We start from the raw sequence: 21,523 nt of genomic DNA, 5'->3' as shown, positions 1-21,523 counted from the left end.
AGAATCACTGTCCCTTTAACTACCACAAATCCCTGTGTGGAGGAGAGGGGGAGATACAGTCTGTCCCAGTAACTGTCGCAGAACAGAATTAGTGGCCCTGTCCCATAAGGGCTTGACCCTCCCCCACTCCCTGCTTTTCCTCAAGTGTCTCATCCTTAACATTCTCATTCTTGTTTTCAAATCCCTCCGTGGCCTCGCCGCTCCCTATCTCTCTAATCTCTTCCAGCCCCGACAACCTTCCGAGATATCTGCGCTCCTCTAATTCTGGCTTCTTGAGCATCCCCAATTTTAATCGCTCCACCATTGGCGGCCGTGCCTTCAGTTGCCTGGGCCCTGAGCTCTGGAATTCCCTCCCTAAACCTCTCCATCTCTCTGCCTCTCTCTCCTTCTTTAAGATGCTCCTTAAAACCTACCTCTTTGACCAAGCTTTTGGTCATCTGCCCGACTATCTCCTTATGTGGCTCGGTGTCAAATTTTGTTTTATAACGCTCCTGTGAAGAGCCTTGGGACGTTTTACTACATTAAAGGCACTTTATAAATACAAGTGGTTGTTGTTTCCTGAAACTAATAATAAATTCCCCAGAGGGAAAAAAACTTGTTATTTTACTCCCAAATATTAAAACGTTTATTCTTCAGAAGGACGGGGTTTATCTGCTTTTATTCATGAATTTAAAAAGTCTCTATTAAAACCTGAGCCAGTGTGTTGTGAGACAAAGAGCCTTGTGTCCAATAAGGGGAATAACGGCCCACAGCCGCCCCGGGCCCTGAATAAGGGACTGGAGAAACTCACTGCCCTGTGGATCAGACAATCAGCAGGCGCTAGTCCCGCCCCTCGGGCTCCCCGATTGGTTGGAGGACCCGCCACCGGCTCGCTCCTCCAGCCCCGCCCCGCTCGATCCCTATTGGTCGGAAGCTCCCGTCAATCAGGCCGTGGGGCCGGGTCACGTGTCCCTCACTGGGCGGAGCTGCAGGTCGGTGGGACCGGGGTCGGGAGATTAATAAACTGCGGGTAGGCCGCGCCGCAGGGTTTATTAAGTTGGAGAACGGCCTCAGGCCTGAATGAGATCCAGCGGCCCGGTCTATGTTCCACCGGACGGCAGCGGTGAGGCTTTTTCTCGGTGACAGTGCCGGGTTATGCGCCGCCATCTTGGTAGAGGAAAGACTGACCGGTTCCCCTTGCAGCACGGCGCATGCGCGGTCATGTTCTCTCCTCCTGAGGCGGTCCCTGGGACCGAGGATGACGCGCTTCCGCTAACAATGGCTTGTCATGTGACTGATGAGTGCGGCACCAGGAAACCCGGACAGGAGAAACCACAACTGGATCGACACAGCAGAGCCGCCAATCCAGAGCCGGCTTGTATCAGGGCGGGCGCTGGATGCGGAAGTCGGTCCCTGGCCGCCTGTGTAGGTCTTTTTGTTGCATCAGTTTGAGCTGGAGTGGAGATGGAGGAGAAGCTGCTGGGTTTAACCCCCAGGACTTCTGAGCCCAGGAGGACCCAACAATTTCCAATGTGAGACTGTCAAGGGAGGTGGCTTCTGGGGGAGATTAGCTTGTTAAACAGACGCTGTCCCGACAATGTAAAAGAGTATTGTTTTAGGAACAAATATTTCTGTAAAGGCTTTTAATCTATTTTACAGATATAGATTTTTTTAATTCATTCTTGGGGTGTGGGTGTCGCTGGTATGGCCAGCATTTATTACCCATCCCTAGTTGCCGTTGAGAAGGTGGTGGTGAGCCACCTTTGAACCGCTGCAGTCCGTGTGGTGAAGGTGCTCCCACATTGCTGTTAGGGAGGGAGTTCCAGGATTGTGAACCAGTGACATTGAAGGAATGACGATATATGTCTAAGTTAGGATGGTGTGTGACTTGCAGATGATGGTGATCCCATGCACCTGCTGCCCTTTTCCTTCTTGGCGGTAGAAGTCGTGGGATAGGTAGGGTGGCAGGTTCCCTTCCATAAGAACACAAGAATTAGGAGCAGGAGTGGGCCATACCGTCCCTCGAGCCTGCTCCGCCATTCAATATGATCATGGCTGATCTTCGACCTCAATTTGACTTTCCCGCCTGATCCCCATATCCCTGAGGGACATTAGTGAACCAGTTGGGATTTTAATGACAATCCAGCAGCTTTTATCGTTACTTGTTTTTCTAGTGCTGGCCCCACAAATTCCCAGATTCATTGAGCTCAATTTCACAACCTGTCTTTGTGTTTTTGTGGGTTCTCTCACACTCCCTTTTTCCTGTTTTATATTCATTTTACAGGGTATTGGAAGGGCAGGATTTGTAGACAGGAAATTAGACTCAAACATCACATCAAGATCTGACAGAGTCACTCAATTCATCAGGACCTGAATATCATCAAACATAACATGGAAGCAAAAAGTACCGTTCACGGCGGGGAGAAACTGCACACGTGTTCTGTGTGTGGACGAGGATTCAGTCGATCCTCTGGCCTGGCAAAACACAAGCGCAGTCACACTGGGGAGCAACCCTGGAAATGTAGGGACTGTGGGAAAGGATTCAATTACCCATCTGAGCTGGAAATTCATCGACGCAGTCACACCGGGGAGAGGCCGTTCACCTGCTCCGTGTGTGGGAAGGGATTCACTCAGTCATGTGACGTGCTGACACACCAGCGAGTTCACACTGGGGAGAGGCCGTTCACCTGCTCCGTGTGTGGGAAGGGATTCACTCAGTCATCCCAACTACAGAGACACCAACTTGTTCACACAAATATGAGACCTTTTAAATGTTCTGACTGTGAGAAGAGTTTTAAAAGCAAAAAGTATCTGCTGACACACCAGCGAGTTGACACTGGGGAGAGGCCGTTCACCTGCTCCATGTGTGGGAAGGGATTCACTTCTTCATCCCACTTACTGAAACACCAACTTGTTCACACCAATGTGAGACCTTTTAAATGTTCTGACTGTGAGAAGAGCTTTAAAAGCAAAACGGATCTGCTGACACATCAGCGAGTTCACACTGGGGAGAGGCCGTTCCCCTGCTCCGTGTGTGGGAAGGGATTCACGAATTCAACCCACCTACTGAGACACCAGCGAGTTCACACTGGGGAGAGGTCGTTCACCTGCTCCATGTGTGGGAAGGGATTTGCTACTTCATTCAACCTTCTGACACACCAGCGTGTTCACACTGGGGAGAGGCCGTTCACCTGCACTGTGTGTGGGAAGGGCTTCACTCGATCATTCAGCCTGCTGAGACACCAGAGAGTTCACACTGGCGAGAGATCGTTCACCTGCTCCGTGTGTGGGAAGGGATTCACTCAGTCATCCCACCTACTGATTCATCAGCGAGTTCACAAGTGACTGCAGCGGTTGGATTCTGCTGTTAATCACATCCAGGACTGAACCATGTTCATTCTAACAGTTGGGTTCACCCCTGCTGTGGAACTCCACCACTGAGCCTGCTGAAGGTTGTAGGCTCAGGGAGTGGGGCCTCCAGGAGTGGACGGTAAGAAAGCTGGCTTTCGGTATCCTGATAAATATATGGCAAGGAACCAGTGGAATCCTTACTAAGGAAATGACTGGGGTTTCACTGGCCAGCGTAGGTCTCGGGATGAATGATGCCTGACTCACTAAACTATCTTACATTGAACCCAGTTGAGATCAAGGGGAATTCAGTTTACAGGAGAATAGAGAGAAATATCACCCACAATTGAGGGAGATAAAAGCAGCCATGAGAGAAGCTCAGAGATCTTTGGAAAAGAAAAAGGTGCTCAATTGTGGTAATAATGGCAAAATCTTTCCCAGCTCTGTCAGGAGGCAGAATCCCGTTAAAGATGGTTTCGGGCAGGGCTGGGTAATGATTTGGGCTGGAGGGCCACTTAACAAGTTATGGTGAGCTGTTGAGAGCCGCACACCAATGTTGCCCCTCAGGTGCGCGGCTGCACGGTGGCGCAGCAATGGCGAGGCCCCACGCAGGCCGCTCACCAGCTCCTGCCGCTGGGAGAGAAACCGCGCAGCACATTTAAAAGGACCACGCATGTTGGTGAGAGCAAAGTGTTCAATTGGTGAATCGGAAACAGTCCGACTCTTAGTGTTGAGTGTCGAAGTCTAAACCCCAAGTAAAGACTTTACACAAACTGGGTATCGTCAGAGAGACAAAGCTTTATTTTTCACTTGCAGCAAGGGGGAAAAGCACCATCACTCAAGGGGTGAGGCTGCTATTCCAAAGATACAGCTTTCGCGACTGATATTTATACAGTGTAACAAACAACTTTAATTGACAACCTATTGTTCCTTTATCAGGGTACATTTTAACTTAATCATTGACCCTTTGACAGACTCTCAAAGTGGGCCTCTTTACCACAAAAGCCAGAAACGCAGTTTAGCATTGTTCAATCACATACTTCCCCTTAATAATTAACCATGTCTGGGGGCTGGATCCTCTTTCATACTAGGGCATGACAGGTCACTAAGATTTTCCCATCATGCCTAGTAAAAGTGGTCAAGCATTATCTCAGACTTCCTCATTCCCCCCTTTTGTCCTGCTAAGGACAATCTATTTTGCCCAATTTTAAACATTCGGTATTAAATGCATTTTCCTGAATACTTCCATATTCGTTCATTGTGGCTATTGAAACTTCGGGCGTGATAGTGGACATCAACTTTGCACATATCACTTTGTTGGTGGGATGTTTAAAGTTGTTAAGTACAATGATCACTACTATAATGATCAGGACTTCTAGAATCTGCTTTCCCAATGCTCCACCCTTAATATGAAGGCTTTATCACATGTTCAAACTGGTCAGCCTGTATAATCAAGGATTCGTTCTCACAAAGAATATAATATGAAACATCCTGTCGTAGCCGCACACACTCATTGGGACATTGCCCTCCATTAGTAGGGTCGGGGTAAAATATTACAACAGTTTGCACCCCGAATCCCATCATTAACTGTCCCCACAAGGTCCATATTATCTTCATTGGTCGTTGGGTATTTCAGTTGGTTCCTTAGCTGGTGCCTTCTTTGGGGCTTTCTTACAGTGGGAAGCGTGTATCCACGTAGGTCGTTCCTTTATTTTCACTGCAGTGTTGGTGGTCAGCAGTACTTGGAATGGCCCTTCAAACCTGGGTTGGAGGCAGCTTTTGCGCTTAAATATTTTCACATAAATCTCATCTCCAGGTTCAAAGAAATGGCACTTTCTTTCCGCGGGATCGACCTGGGCTTCCTTCACCTGTTGATGGAAACTAGAAATACATTTGGTTAGTGAAATGCAATAACTCAACATATCTTCCTCCATTTTATGAATGTCCATTTGTTTAGCTGTTAAAGGTGCCGAAAAGGGCAATCTTTGTGGTCTTCCCATGACGATCTCATGGGGTGATAAACCTGTGGCTCTGTTGGTAGCAGACCGCATTGTCATTAAAGCGATGGGCAATAAATCGACCCACTTAAGTCCAGTTTCTTTACACAGTTTTGCAAGCTTATTTTTCAGCATCCCGTTGTATCTTTCCACTAGTCCAGCCGACTGTGGATGATAACTGCAGTGGAGGTGTTGATTAATCTGTAAGGCTTTGCATAGTTCCTTAATCACTGTTCCTGTAAAATGGGACCCTCTGTCACTTGACAATTTTGCTGGTATCCCGAAGCGAGGTACAATGTCCTTGAATAAACATTTAGCCACGGTGGTGGTGTCATTCTTTCTACAAGAAAATGCTTCAATCCATCTTGAAAACATATCAACAATAACTAATACATATTTAAAGCTCATACATACAGGTAATTCAATAAAATCCATTTGCAAGTGTACAAACGGTCCCGTAGGATTTGGGTGGGATGAGGGTTGCATCTTAATCTTTCCTGCATTCATGGTTTGACAGATAACGCAATTGGCACATATCTGTTTTGCCACCTGCGAAAGGCCTGGTGCATACCAGGTTTTGAGAATATAATCCGCCATCCCCCTTTTGCCCGCATGAGTGAATTTATGAACACATCGGGCAATCTGTAATAACAGCGTTTTGGGCTCCACCATGCGGCCGTCATGATGGACCCATAAGCCGTCAGTGCCTTTGTGGCAACAATCGTTCTCCCACTCTATTAATTTTTCTGGACTGGCCCTTTGTTGATGAGCCATCACATCATTTAAAGATGGGGGTTGCTCACTTTCTTTATGTAATCCTATGGGGCAGATCGGCACTCGTATTTCCTTATTGGCTAAAGCCATTTGTTTAGCAGCTCTATCTGCTGCTGCATTACCAAGTGCAGTTTCATCCAGATGCCCTGTATGTGCTTGGCATTTAATAACCGCAACTTTCTTTGGTTTTTGTATAGCCAGCAGGAGGTTTTGTACCTCTTGCGCATTTTTAATCTTAGTTCCTGATGAAGTCAAATAGCCACGGAGCTTCCAGATCTGTCCATAGTCATGGACTACCCCAAATGCATATCTAGAATCAGTATAGATGTTAACTGACAAATCAGTAGCCAATATACAGGCTCTTGTTAGAGCAAACAAATTCCGCCTGCTGGGCAGAAAACGAAAAAGGGAGTTGGAACGATTCCATCGTCTCATGTTGAGTAACCACTGCATAAGCCGCCCTTGGGCTTCCCTTGGCGTCCCTTAAAGCGGATCCGTCTACGTAAAAGATACGGTCTGGGTTAGATAACTGAGTATCTACCAGGTCTACACGAGGTTTTGAAACCAGCTAGGTAACTTCTGTGCAGGAATGTGGCTCACCATCCTCTTCTGTCGGCAGCAAAGTGGCTGGATTGAGAATAGTACAACGTTTTAGTGTCAGCTTAGGATTGGATAAAAGTTCCACTTTGTATTTAGTCAATCTTGCCGAAGTTAAGTGTTGAGTTGCACATTTTGTGAGGAGTATTTCAACGGAATGAGGGATGTATAAAACAGTTTGGTGGCCCAGAGTAATCGTTTGTGCTTGTTGTACAGCATAATAAGCTGCTGCTAATGCGGGCAAGCATCCAGGCAATCCTTGTGCTACTGGATCCAGTTGAGTACTAAAGAAAGCTACTGGGCGCTGCTTATCTCCATGTTGCTGAGTTAAAACTGATTGTGCAAACCTTGATTTCTGATGTACAAACAAACTGAAGGGTTTGTCATAATCGGGAAGTCCCAGCGCTGGGGCTGACACCATGGCCTGTTTAACCTGTTGAAAGGCGTCCACAGCCTCTGGCGTCCAGTGTAACTTTTCTGGCATTGTGGGCATGCTAATATCCAGCAATGGTCTCGATATTGCTGAATAATTTAAAATCCACTGTCTACAATAGCCAGACATCCCTAGGAAGTGCTTCATTTCCCTTTTTGTTAAAGGTTTAGGAGAATCACAAATAGCTTTTATCCGATCACTCGTTAGTTGTCTGGTATTCCGTTCCAGCTGGTGTCCTAAATATTTCACCTTTTCTTGGACCATCTGTAACTTGGCTTTAGAGACCTTGTGTCCTTTCTCTGCTAACGCTGTTAACAGGATTAAAGAATCCTGTACACATGCTTCTCTAGTTGGTGAAGCTAATAATAAATCATCCACATATTGGATCAGTGTTGAACCCGCTGCAAGGGTCACATCATCCAAATCTCTTTTTAAGCATTGGGAGAAAATTGTGGGACTCTCTGTGTAACCTTAGGGGAGTCTCGTCCAGGTATACTGTTGGCCCTTGTAGGTGAATGCAAACAAATACTGTGAATCAGGGTGGATTGGTATTGAGAAGAATGCTGAGCACAAATCGACAACAGTGTAGTAAGTTGTGTCTGCGGGTATACTAACTAGGATGGTAACTGGATTCGGAACGACCAGATACGTAGGGAATATTGCACTATTGACTGCTTTTAAGTCCTGCACAAATCTCCATTTATGGGATTCGGCTTTTTCTACCGGAAGGATAGGCGTGTTACACGGACTTTTGGTGGGAATAAAGACAGCTTGTTTCAGGAGTGAGTCAATGACAGGTTCTATTCCCTTCTCCGCCCTTTCGGATAGTGGATACTGTGGTCTTCTTGGCAACGGGGCCGATGGATCGATAGAGACCTTATAAGGTTCTGCAGTATACATTTTACCGACTTCGTTAGGATGTTTTGCCCATAATTTATTGGGGACCTGTTCTAATAGTTCTTCAACCTCCGCGGATAACCAGATCCCATCAGGTCCCATGTCTCGCCTTTCAAAAAGTCCTTCAAAAATTTCCTTTGCTGCTAACTCAACTGCAAACCCCTGATCGCCATATTGGGTAAGTGCAGCGCCTCCCCTATACCATGTGTACGTAGGGGGTAGTGGACTCATCCTTTGCACCATTGGTCCTAAGTCTTTGGAAGAATAATCTTTAGTTACTGCGAGAGTCACATGCGGCTTGGAAAGCTGTACTTTAAATAGTGATTGGGAGGTTATATTTAAAATGACTAATGCCGCAATTCCTTCTGGTCCAATAAAAATTTTCTTCGTGGACAGGAGATATTCTGAGTCTAAAAAAGGTTTATAAAATTTTTCCATCTTCCTGTCCTGTCCTGTTGGATCATAATAGGCTGAGCAATGTAGATTATAGTGCCACTCTTTTATATGAAGGTCCTTTATATACCTTGATAGGGCATATGTCATTTCTTCCCATTCATCTAAATGATCCATCAAATCGGAACGCAGCAAGTCTTGCATTATATGCCATGTATATAGTACTGGATATCTTGTTTCTACTAATGAATATATATATGCTTTTTCTTCAGGGATTTCCACTACTATTCTGGTTGGGGAACATATGATGGTTGCATTCATTTTACATAATAAGTCCCTTCCACATAGATTCATAGCTGATTCATCTGATAACAGAAAAGCATGTCCTTCCTGAAACTGGTTGTACTGTACCGTTACTGGTGTGGATTTTCTCAAGTTCTGGGGGATTCTGGTCACTCCTACAATTGGAATATTGGTGCCACTTGCTGGAATTTCCATAGCTAAATCCTTTCCTATCATAGAAAAAGTAGCCCCGGTATCGACCAAAAATGTTGTTGGTTGACCTGCTATTTGAATTTCAATTTGTGGCTCGCTCCGGGCATTCTTTGAAACTACTGGCATCTGAAATACTGGTGCACTCGGATTTGATTGTCAGCGATCTTGTCCTTGATAATTTTCTTTCGGGAAAGGATTAGAGGTAGTGAACTCAGGTTTTTGACTCTGGCCAGCATTTTCTCTTTCTTTATTGTTGGGGCATTGGGCCAACCAGTGGTCCATTTGTCCACATCCAAAGCATCCCCTTTGCCCTGTGCCCCTGCCTCTATACCTTCCTCTTCCAGTCCCCCATCTGTAACCTCCTCTTCCCCTTCCCCAATTTCCACGATACTGCTGTTGCTGGGTGGCCATAGAAAAAAATTCCCCCGATGGCTCACCGGCCTTTTCATATTCTGCAAACATAGTATGGTTTTTTTTTCCTTTTTGCTCTTTATTTCTTTCTTGCAAATCTTTGAGTATGGAAGTCAATTCGGGGAGCTATTTCTGTCTCCATCCGAGACAGACCAACTGTAGTGGTTCTTTTAGCTCTGGGCGGAGACCATTTACAAGGGCGCTTACTAGGGGTCCACGCGCGTCCTTGTCTGCCAACCCGGAATGTTGTTTCATTTGCAATTCTACACGTTCTATATATTCTTCCACATCCTCATCTTTCTTTTGGGTAGTTTCCATTATCTTTGACCAATTAGTTTTCTTGGGGAAGGTAGTGTGCAGCGCATCATACAGGAGGGCCCATAATCCGTCTGCTGGAGGGGTCGCCGGACCTGCAGTTGCTAAGGCCCGATGTTCTGGGAATCCTTTAAAGGTTTCTTCCAATTTCTTAAATTGGGGCTCCTTTAGCCAACCCTTGCACAGAATTTCTATATCTAAAATGCTGGGTTGGTGACATAGCACTATCATCTTTAGTTTAGTTATTGCGGTTTCCAAATCTAACTCAGGATTCGGGCGATCACCCATCATAGTGCGCAGTTCAGTAGGGGACCATGCACGATGGACAGAGATCGTAACTGCAGCGTTGGGGTTAGGGAAGAGTTTCAACGGGGCCTGTGTAACTACTGCTTCCGGAATTACTGGAGTAACTACTGGGGCCGTAGGTTGCACTGACCCTTCTTCTTCTGCTGTACTTGGAACCACGGGGAGCCTGCTTCGGGTTCGAGTAAATACCCCTGAACTTTTAGGAGTTCTTGGCATATCTCCCGTGTTCCATGCTCGTAAGGGTTCCCTATATGGAGGGGGCAAGGGAGGATACAACCTCCTGCGTGATTTAACTAATTCGTCATCACTTTCGTCCTCCTCACCCTCCATGGGATTTCCTTTTTCTGAAAGGGGATATTGTGGTATGGTAACGTTCTTTTTTTTCTAATTCCTTACCCCTTTTACTGGCTCCCACACTCTGCTCCCTTCTTTTCTCCGCCTCTCTTTTCCAATCGGAAAAGACCGACCAATTCACACCCTTCTTACCCTTTCGGCCAGGGTCCTTTTCTAATAAACAATTTTCTAGGCATGAAATTCTATCTAAATTAAATGTTCCATCTGGCGGGAAGGGGCGGTTGTCATGGGAAGTCCATTTAGACCAATTAGGTAAATGGTCAATAGATGTCCGGCCATAATTTTTAAACATAAAGGCAGCCGGAGTACCCTTTTCAGGTATCTGGCTGGTAGCAGTACCCATGTTACCACAAAATAATCACAGTAATATACGCACAAAAATAATCACAGTAATACACGCACAAAAATAATCACTAATACACGCACATACACTCTCCTATTTGGCGTCACGAGCTCAGGGTGCTTTGGAGCCTCTCAGCCTACTTAATCCTGGCCATCACGTGGGGCTCAATTGCCCTCTTAATTCCGGCTCAGTCTAGGATCGATGAGACAGGCACCCTCCTTGTCCTTGTCGGTCAGCCAAATATGATTTACACAAACTCGCGTCACATTCTATGATCTGCGTTGGACGCCCCTACAGACCAACACTCAACCAATATCACACAAGTTTTACTTACTCTTAAGTTTAGAATGATCATACACAATTTTATTTAGAGCGTTCCCATAACGCTCACCTTCTCTCTCTCTATCTTTCTTTTCCTATGCCACAAATAAGGACAACAGGACCCTCAATTTTCACCGGCCATATTCTTGGTCAGCGACCTATTAGTCGATTTTACCCAAAAATCGCTAATCGACAGTTAGTCACATTCCTGACCAACCTTCTTCTACACAATTTTATTTAGAGCGTTCCCATAACGCTCACCTTCTCCTAGGTACCTTATTTAGCGCTTCCTACCGTCTGTCTGCACGATCCCGTTTATAAGGTAGCAGTGCCTTCTGGCTGATCCTCTATTCCGTCTCTGAAAGGGAAACAGTCACAATGGCAAGTCAACCATCGACCTTTAGATAGCAGTGCTGTTCACTGGGAAAAACAGACTTCGCACGATTATGTCTCTGACAGGGAGAGTCCCAACATTGTGGTGCAAAAACCCACGGTTGGCCTATGGAAGTCTCCATGGCACGGCACCTCGTTCTTCGTCCGTTTACTCACCAATCGTCACAGCATGCTATCTCGGTGGGACCTCCAAGTTTTACTGTCGAAGTCTAAACCCCAAGTAAAGACTTTACACAAACTGGGTATCGTCAGAGAGACAAAGCTTTATTTTTCACTTGCAGCAAGGGGGAAAGCACCATCACTCAAGGGGTGAGGCTGCTATTCCAAAGATACAGCTTTCGCGACTGATATTTATACAGTGTAACAAACAACTTTAATTGACAACCTATTGTTCCTTTATCAGGGTACATTTTAACTTAATCATTGACCCTTTGACGGACTATCAAAGTGGGCCTCTTTACCACAAAAGCCAGAAACGCAGTTTAGCATTGTTCAATCACATACTTCCCCTTAATAATTAACCATGTCTGGGGGCTGGATCCTCTTTCATACTAGGGCATGACAGGTCACTAAGATTTTCCCATCATGCCTAGTAAAAGTGGTCAAGCATTATCTCAGACTTCCTCATGAGCATCGCACCACTTCTACCCTCCCAATAATTTATCAACATCAATTCAGATAGTCCTCGGATACTATCTTAAATACACAGAATGTGGTGTAAGATAGTAAAATCTGCCGTTACTAAATGAATGAAATGAGTGAGCGATCGATCGATGGATTATATTTTGGACTGAAAGTCCACATGGCTGTTTGGCCGAGCGGCTCGAGTCTTTTGAAGCACAAGTAGCTCTTTGTGGACACTGTTTCTGCTTCAAAAAACTGAAGGACATCAGAAATCATTAACGGAGACGGGCACAGCATGCCAGCTCAACAAATGGCACCAAAGAATGATGGGATGTGGGTTTTTGCCCATTCTCCCTCACACTGCAAATCCTTAATCTCCACTGGACTGTCGGGAAGAAAGAGGGGGGTCAACAGTAAGTGAGCATGTCCCCACAAGGAAGTCCATTTGGAGGATGAGACCCCACGGGTCACAGTAGAACGGCAGGGTCAGAGCAAGCTGCCCACCTGTTCCCTCAGCTGAGAATGCTTTGGTTGTGTGCAGGGACCTAAAGAGAAAAAAACACACCACAAAAAGTAAACGGCAAAAGAAAATTCAAAGGATTTGCTTAAAGTAAGAAAATACTATATTTGTAAAATAAATGCAGGTAGTTCTTTGGCTAAACTCTTACTTAGTCAAACAATCATATTCCAATAAGTGATATTGCAGCTTGCTGTTGATAATTAGAGATGTACTTTGTAGATAAATAGTGTACGAGGTTAAAAAGCAGAAAGCTTCCCATTTGGGGATTCATGTTGCTGCGGAACTGCTCAGGCTGTTTCCATCGTTATTTTATTGTCCTTTTGGCCATTTTTAGCAGTTGTCCTTCTAGTTCAGATATGCTGGGGGTAATTTGAACCTCCCCCACCTGACGGGATTGAATTTCCTGCCCGTTTTACACCTTCCCCGATTTTGCTCTCCAATGATTTCAATCGAAAGTGAAATCGGGCGGGGTGTAAAACAAGCGGCCGATCTAATCGCATTAGTTTCCCGCCGGGTGCGTGAGGTTAAAATCACCCCCTGCTGTTTCCAAACACAACCCAAGCAAATTTCTCCTGACAATAGTTTGGTTCTGATCCTTAATAATGTTCCAGCTACTCTTATCACCACAATTGCTTTAATTCTGACATTTGGCCTGTGATCTGATAGCAAAGCAGTGATCTCTTCACATGCAGTGAGCAAATGGGAACAAACTGGAGGTCCATTGTGCAGGAAAAAACCCAGACACGTGACGACCTTTTCTCTCATTTGAAGATGTGCATTGCTGAAGAGGATAAGACAGCTTGTAATGTGGAGGACAATCTAGTGTCAGGCAGTGTGCTTGGAGGTGTCCAAATATTTATCATCATCCAGTCTGGTCCTCCGCATTGAAAACTCTTGGAACATCTCGGATTTGTGAAACATTGAGGTTGATTTTATTGGAGATATCAAATTCAGCTCTGATTTACAAACCTTTATTATCGCAATGCTCTTGCCACTGAGATGCATCAGTCAGCTGAATAAGGTAGATTTGATATTTTCAATAAATACAGGGTTCAGTTTCATATTTCCAAATATGATTGGCTTCTCAAGTCCATTAAACACCACAGATCAGATCATTCAGTCAGGCTCATTTTCAAAGAAAGGCTCAATTGCAACTGGCACATGGGCAAGAATGGAATGTCGATCCTTCTCTTGCAGCTGATTGGGGATCTTGGATGTGTTTGACGTTGCTGAGATTGCTGAGCTTAGACTTCTTGGGGCTGATTTTCATTCTGGGTGGACATCGGGCGAGCGGTGCGATGGTGCTGCCTGTCCAATGTCCTTGGCGAGAGGACCGAGCCATTTTGATGGCCAGGTCTCATCTGTCCAACTGCTGAACCAGGGCTGTCAGGGAGGTTACAGATCGGAGGGCTGGGGGTGGGTGAAACTGGAAATCTGCCGGCTCCTCCATGGAACAGAGCCAGACACATTGATGCAGCAAACGGCAGATTCCATTTGCCCGCCTCTGTTTGTGGTTGTGACTCCCCTGCTGCCTCGGAGACAATGACCCGCCTCCTGACGTTACGTGGGGTGGGTCACGTCCTGCAAACCTGCTTGAGTGTTTTGAAGAAATTTAACCCTTTTGCACCGATATCATTTTGGTGAATCTGCGCCGCGACCCCTCTCCAAGGCCAATATATCCTTCCTGAGGTGCGGTGCCCAGATCTGAACGCAATACTCCAGATGGGTTCTAACCAGAGCTCTGTACAGCTCCCAGATGCTGAGACACCAGCGAGTTCACACTGGGGAGAGGCCGTTCACCTGCTCTGCATGTGGAAAGGGATTCACTCATTGATCCCAGCTGCTGAGACACCAGCGAGTTTACAAGTGACTGCAGGGGTTCGATTCTGCTGTTATTTCTGCTGTTAATCACATCCAGGACTGAACCATGTTCATTCTGACAGTTGGGGTTTGTTTCTGCTGATGTTAGTAACCCCTATAACTGGGCTGGAGTTTAATATTCTGGAAATAAGTCAAATAAATCTGCTTTGTTTCAAACACACTTTGTATTGAGTCCTTGATGTCTCTAAGATAAGAGGAGACTAATTGATGCCCTGTTACCGACTGTTCCATTTTGGGCCTTTTCTCCTTTGTTAAAGAAAGACTTGTATTCATACAGCACCTTTCACAACTTCATTGGCTGTAAAGTGCTTTGGGATGTCCTGAAGTACTTTTGAAGAGCAGTCACTGTTGTAATGTAGCAAATCAGGCAGCCAATTTGTGCACAGCAAGATCCCACAGACAGCAATGTGATGATGACCAGATGATCTGTTTTAGTGATGTTGGATCAGGGAGAAATGTTGGCCAGGACTCCAGGGAGAACTCCCCTGCTCTTCGAAATAACATCATGGGATCTTTTATGTCGACTTGAGAGGGCAGAGGGGGCCTCGCTTGAACGTCTCGTCCGAAAGACGGCACCTCTTTCAGTGCAGCGCTCCCTCAGTACTGCATTGGAGTGTCGGCCTAGATTGTGAACTCAAGTCTCTGGAGGTGGACTTGATCCCACAACCTCCTGACTCAGAGACAAGAGAGAGAGAGCGAGAGAGAGCTCCCACTGAGACAGACAGAGAGAGAGAGAGAGAGTGCTCCCACAGAGACAGAGAGAGAGAGAGAGTGCTCCCACAGAGACAGAGAGAGAGAGAGAGAGTGCTCCCACTGAGACACAGAGAGAGAGAGAGAGAGAGAGAGTGCTCCCACAGAGAGAGAGAGAGAGAGAGAGAGAGTGCTCCCACTGAGACACAGAGAGAGAGAGAGAGAGAGAGTGCTCCCACTGAGACACAGAGAGAGAGAGAGTGCTCCCACTGAGCCACGACTAACACCCGATCATTACTCTAGATTATTTCAGTTCTCAAACGGTCAGTTACTCTCATGGACAAGTCCCAGCTCCCCAAACCATCCAGAGTGCCTCCCCTAGCCTTGGTATCCAGGGGAGGTATCGGTAACACGTCCCTGTACCTGCCCTGGGAGTGTTTGATGGGACAGTGCAGAGAACATAAGAACATAAGAAATAGGAGCAGGAGTAGGCCAATCGACCCCTCGAGCCTGCTCCGCCATTCAATAAGATCATGGCTGATCTGATCCTAACCGCCAATCCACTATCACAGAACCATCTCCTGAATCTAACAGAATTAGACACACGAAATAGGAGCAGGATCAGGCTACATGGCCCCTGGGCCCGCTCCGCTACCCACAGGGCCATGTCCGATCCGAACCTAGACTCATGTCCAAATTCCTGCCCGCTCCCCATAACCCTTAATTCCCTTTACTTCTAGGAAACTGTCTATTTCTGTTTTAAATTTATGTAATGATGTAGCTTCTACAGCTTTTTGGGGCAGCATACTCCATGGACCTACCACCCTCTGAGTGAAGTAGATCCTCCTCATCTCAGTTTTGAAAGAGCAGCCCCTTATTCTAAGGCTATGCCCCCTAGTTCTAGTTTCACCCATCATCAGGAACATCCTCCCCGCATCCACCCGATCCAACCCCTTCACAATCTTATATGTTTCAATAAGATCGCCTCTCATTCTTCTGAACTCCAATGAGTAGAGTCCCAATCTACTCAACCTCTCCTCATATGTCCATCCCCTCATCCCCGGGATTAACCGAGTGAACCTTCTTTGTACTGACTCGAGAGCAATTATGTCCTTTCTTAAGTATGGACACCAAAACTGTACGCAGTATTCCAGGTGCGGTCTCACCAATACCTTGTACAACTGAAGCAATACCTCCCTATTTTTATATTCTATCCCCCTAGCAATGAAAGCCAACATTCCATTGGCCTTCTTAATCACTTGCTGCACCTGCATACTAACCTTTTGGGTTTCATGCACCAGGACCCCCAGATCCCTTTGTACTACAGTACTTTCCATTTTCTTGCCATTAAGATAATAACTTGCTCTACGATTTTTCCTGCCAAAGTGCATAACCTCACTTTCCAGTATTGTATTCCATCTGCCAAATCTCTGCCCACTTACTTAGCCTGTCTATGTCCTCTTGCAGGTTTTTTATGTCCTCCTCACTCACTACTTTCCCTCCCATCTTAGTATAATCTGCAAACTTTGATATGTTACACTCGGTCCCCTCCTCCAAATCGTTAATATAGATTGTAAAGAGTTAGGGACCCAGCACTGACCCCTGCGGAACACCACTGGTTACTGATTGCCAGTCTGAGAATGAACCATTCATCCCAACTCTCTGCCTTCTGTTAGATAGCCAATCCTCTATCCATGCCAGAATATTACCCCCAATCCCGTGATTTTTTTATCTTAAGCAATAATCTTCTGTGTGGCACCTTGTCAAATGCCTTTTGGAAGTCTAAATACACTACGTCCACTGGTTCCCCTTTATCCACCCTATATGTTACTTCCTCAAAGAACTCCAGCAAATTTGTCAAACATGACTTCCCCTTCATAAAACCATGCTGACTTTGTCCTATTAAATTATGATTATCCAAATGTCCTGTTACTGTCTCCTTAATAATGGACTCCAATATTTTACCTACCACAGATGTTAGGCTAACCGGTCTATAGTTTCCAGCCTTCTGTCTACTGCCCTTTTTAAATAAGGGCGTTACATTAGCAGTTTTCCAGCCTGCCGGGACCTTTGCTGAGTCCGGGGAGTTTTGGAAAATTATTACCAATGCATCCACAATCCCTACCGCCACTTCCCTGAAGACCCAAGGATGTAAGCCATCAGGTCCAGGTGATTTATCCGCCTTGAGTCCCATTATTTTACCGAGTACCACTTCCTTAGTGATTTTGATCGTGTTTAGCTCCTCCCCCCCCTATAGCCCCCTGTTTGTCCAGTGTTGGGATATTCTTAGCGTCTTCGACTGTAAAGACTGATACAAAATAGTCATTCAGTGTTTTTGCCATCTCCATATTTCCCACCATTAATTTCCCGGTCTCATCCTCTAAGGGACCAACATTTACTTTAGCCACCCTTTTTCTTTTTATATAACTATAAAAACTCTTACTATCTGTTTTAATATTTTTTGCTAATTTACTTTCATAATCTATCTTCCCTTTCTTAATCTTTTTGTTATTTTTTGCTGTCTTAAAGTTTTCCCAATCCTCTATCCTCCCACTAGATTTGGCTACCTTATATGCCCTTGTTTTTAGTCGAATACTATCCTTAATTTCTTTACTTAGCCACCGATGGCTGTCTTTTCTTTCACACCCTTCTCAGTGGAATATATATTTTTTGGAAGTTGTAAAATAACTCCTTAAATGTACACCACTGATCATGTATCGTCTTACCCTTTAATCTATTTTCCCAATCCACTCTACTCAATTCCGCTCTCATACCTTCATAGTCTCCTTTATTCAAGCTTAGCACGCTTGTTTGAGATCCAACCTTCTCACCCTCTAATTGAATATGGAATTCAACCATGTTATGGTCACTCATTCCAAGGGGATCCTTTACTAGGACATTTTTAATTAATCCTGTTTCGTTACACAGGACCAGATCTAAGGTTGCTTGCCCCCTGGTCGGTTCAGTTACATACTGCTCAAGAAACCCATCCCTAATATACTCAATGAACTCATCCTCAAGGCAGCCCTGCCCAATTTGATTTGTCCAATTCATATGATAGTTAAAATCCCCCATAATTATAGATGTTCCCTTATTACAAGCCTCAACTATTTCCTGGGAGGGAGCTTTACTCTGTATCTAACCCGTGCTGTACCTGCCCTGTGAGTGTTTGATGGGACAGTGCAGAGGGAGCTTTACTCTGTATCTAACTCGTGCTGTATCTGCCCTGGGAGTGTTTGATGGGACAGTGTAGAGGGAGCTTTACTCTGTATCTAACCCGTGCTGTACATGCCCTGAGAGTGTTTGATGGGACAGTGTAGAGGGAGCTTTACTCTGTATCTAACCCATGCTGTACCTGCCCTGGGAGTGTTTGATGGGACAGTGTAGAGGGAGATTTACTCTGTATCTAACTTGTGCTGTACCTGTCCTGGAGTGTTTGATGGGACAGTGTAGAGGGAGCTTTACTCTGTATCTAACCCGTGCTGTACCTGCCCTGGGAGTGTTTGATGGGACAGTGTAGAGGGAGCTTTACTCTGTATCTAACCGTGTTTGATGGGACAGTGTAGATCAGGGGTTCTCTGAGGCCCCTCCTGTGTTATAAAAATTCCCCGGACCCCCTGAAACACAACACAAGTATTCATTGTCTGTAAAGCGCTTTGGGACATCCGGAGATCACAGCAGCCTCTCGATAAATGCAAGTCTTTCCATTTCAAATCACTGTACTTTATTTTTTGAAATAAATAGTTATTTGGCGATTAAGTGCGGTAATAGTATGTTTGAAACTCCCTGCTCCTTGATTCTCCAATACAAGAGGCCCAGTGACCTCACAAGCTGCCTTGTGGCCGCCTTCCTTCCAGCCCACGTGATCTGCTCACCTGAGCAAAGCCCAGCTCCCAGGCGGAGGCGGGGAGTGCACTGATTGGCCCTTTATCACCCCGCCAGCCACCCATCGGAGAGTGAGCAGGGTGCAGTGGGCGGGGCTGACATTTGATTGACAGTTTGAGCTCCCGCTCGCGGCGCTTTGAATTTCGCCCCAACAATGGGGGCGGGACTTAGGCCAAGCGGATTGGCTGCTGGCCTTTGATTGACGTTTGACGGGACCAATCCTCGGGGCCGCCCTGCTCAGTGGCGCCGCCTGGTGTGAGGGCGAGCGGCGGCTGGAGCTGCGGGTCCCGCAAACTGCGCCTGCGCACTGCTCCTGTTCCAGTGGGAGAAGGTGTTCAATGGGCTGGGCTCCTGGAATTGGGAATTTATTTAATGATGTAGCTTCCACAGCTTTCTGGGGCAGCAAATTCCACAGACCTACTACCCTCTGAGTGAAGAAGTTTCTCCTCATCTCAGTTTTGAAAGAGCAGCCCCTTATTCTAAGATTATGCCCCCTAGTTCTAGTTTCACCCATCATCGGGAACATCCTCCCTGCATCCACCCGATCAAGCCCCTTCACAATCTTATATGTTTCAATAAGATCGCCTCTCATTCTTCTGAACTCCAATGAGTAGAGTCCCAATCTACTCAACCTCTCCTCATATGTCCATCCCCTCATCCCCGGAATTAACCGAGTGAACCTTCTTTGTACTGACTCGAGAGCAAGTATGTCTTTTCTTAAGTATGGACACCAAAACTGTACGCTGTATTCCAGGTGCGGTCTCACCAATACCTTGTACAACTGCAGCAATACCCCTCTGTTTTTATATTCTATCCCCCTAGCAATAAAAGCCAACATTCCATTGGCCTTCTTGATCACTTGCTGCACCTGCATACTAACCTTTTGAGCTTCGTGCACCAGGACCCCCAGATCCCTTTGTACTACAGTACTTTCCAGTTTCTTGCCATTAAGATAATAACTTGCTCTACGATTTTTCCTGCCAAAGTGCATCACCTCACACTTTCCAGTATTGTATTCCAACTGCCAAATCTCTGCCCACTTACTTAGCCTGTCTATGTCCCTTTGCAGGTTTTTTATGCCCTCCTCACTCACTACTTTCCCTCCCTTCTTTGTATCATCTGCAAACTTTGATATGTTACACTCGGTCCCCTCCTCCAGATCGTTAATATGGATTGTAAAGAGTTGGGGACCCAGCACTGACCCCTGCGGAACACCACTAGTTACTGATTGCCAGTCTGAGAATGAACCATTTATCCCAACTCTCTGCTTTCTGTTAGAGAGCCAATCCTCCACCCATGCCGGAATATTACCCCCAATCCTGTGATTTTTTATCTTGAGCAATAATCTTTTGTGTGGCACCTTGTCAAATGCCTTTTGGAAATCTAAATACACTACGTCCACTGGTTCCCCTTTATCCGCACTGTGTGTTACTTCCTCAAAGAACTCAAGCAAATTTGTCAAACATGACTTCCCCTTCATGAAACCATGCTGAGTTTGTCCTATTAAATTATGTTTATCCAAATGTCCCGTTACTGTCTCCTTAATAATGGACTCTAACATTTTACCAACCACAGATGTTAGGCTAACAGGCCTATAGTTTCCAGCCTTCTGCCTACTACCCTTTTTAAATAAGGGTGTTACATTAGCAGTTTTCCAATCTGCCGGGACCTTTGCTGAGTCCAGGGAGTTTTGGAAAATTATTACCAATGCATCCACAATCCCTACCGCCACTTCCCTCAAGACCCTAGGATGTAAGCCATCAGGTCCAGGGGATTTATCCGCCTTGAGTCCCATTATTTTACTAAGTACCACTTGGGAGGTGCTGCCGAAGAAGCCTAGGTGAGTTGCTGCAGTGCATCTTGTAGATGGTACACACTGCAGCCACGGTACGCCAGTGGTGGAGGGAGTGAATGCTTAAGGTGGTGGATTGGGTACCAATCAAACAGGCTGCTTTGTCCTGGGTGGTGACGAGCTTCTTGAGTGTTGTTGGAGCTGCACTCATCCAGGCAAGTGGAGAGTATTCCTTCACACTCCTTGTGCCTTGTAGATGGTGGAAAGGCTTTGGGGAGTCAGGAGGTGAGACACTCATCACAGAATACCCAGCCTCTGACCTGCTCTTTTTGCCACAGTATTTATGTGGCTGGTCCAGTTAAGTTTCTGGTCAATGGTGACCCCCCAGGGTGTTGATGTTGGAGGATTCGGCGATGGTAATGCCGTTGAATGACAAGGGGCGGTGGTTAGACTCTCGCTTGTTGGAGATAGTCATTGCCTGGCACTTGTGTGGCGCGAATGTTACCTGCCACTTATCAGCCCAAGCCTGAATGTCGTCCAGGTCTTGTTGCATGCGGGCATGGACTGCTTCATTATCTGAGGAGTTGTGAATGGCCCTGAACATTGTGCAGTCATCAGCGAACATCCACATTTTTGACCTTATGTTTGAGGGAAGGTCATTGATGAAGCAACTGAAGATGGTTGGGCCTAGGACACTGCCCTGAGGAACTCCAGCAGCGATGTCCTGGGGCTGTGACGATTGACCACCAACCACCACAACCATCTTCCTTTGTGC

General features: G+C 46.0%; 1 protein-coding gene across 1 annotated transcript; it reads left to right on the top strand.

Moving 5' to 3' along the window:
• The first annotated feature begins 2,263 nt into the window (after positions 1-2,263).
• Positions 2,264-3,324, top strand: LOC147118446 (uncharacterized). Its single transcript, XM_085983914.1, has one exon. It carries the CDS (start codon positions 2,371-2,373, stop codon positions 3,322-3,324), a length of 954 nt encoding a protein of 317 aa, XP_085840040.1. The 5' UTR covers positions 2,264-2,370.
• Positions 3,325-21,523: the final 18,199 nt, after the last annotated feature.

Source organism: Somniosus microcephalus, chromosome 4, assembly GCF_052327205.1.
Source record: "Somniosus microcephalus isolate GS21.2 chromosome 4, FLI_Smic_1.0, whole genome shotgun sequence".
NCBI lineage: Eukaryota > Metazoa > Chordata > Chondrichthyes > Squaliformes > Somniosidae > Somniosus > Somniosus microcephalus.
The sequence above is the reverse complement of the archived record's forward strand: the minus strand, read 5'-3'. Positions and strand labels throughout refer to the sequence as shown.

Bases quoted from the DNA above. Each gene is read 5' to 3' on its own strand.
- LOC147118446 (XM_085983914.1), top strand. From the start codon at position 2,371: ATGGAAGCAAAAAGTACCGTTCACGGCGGGGAGAAACTGCACACGTGT.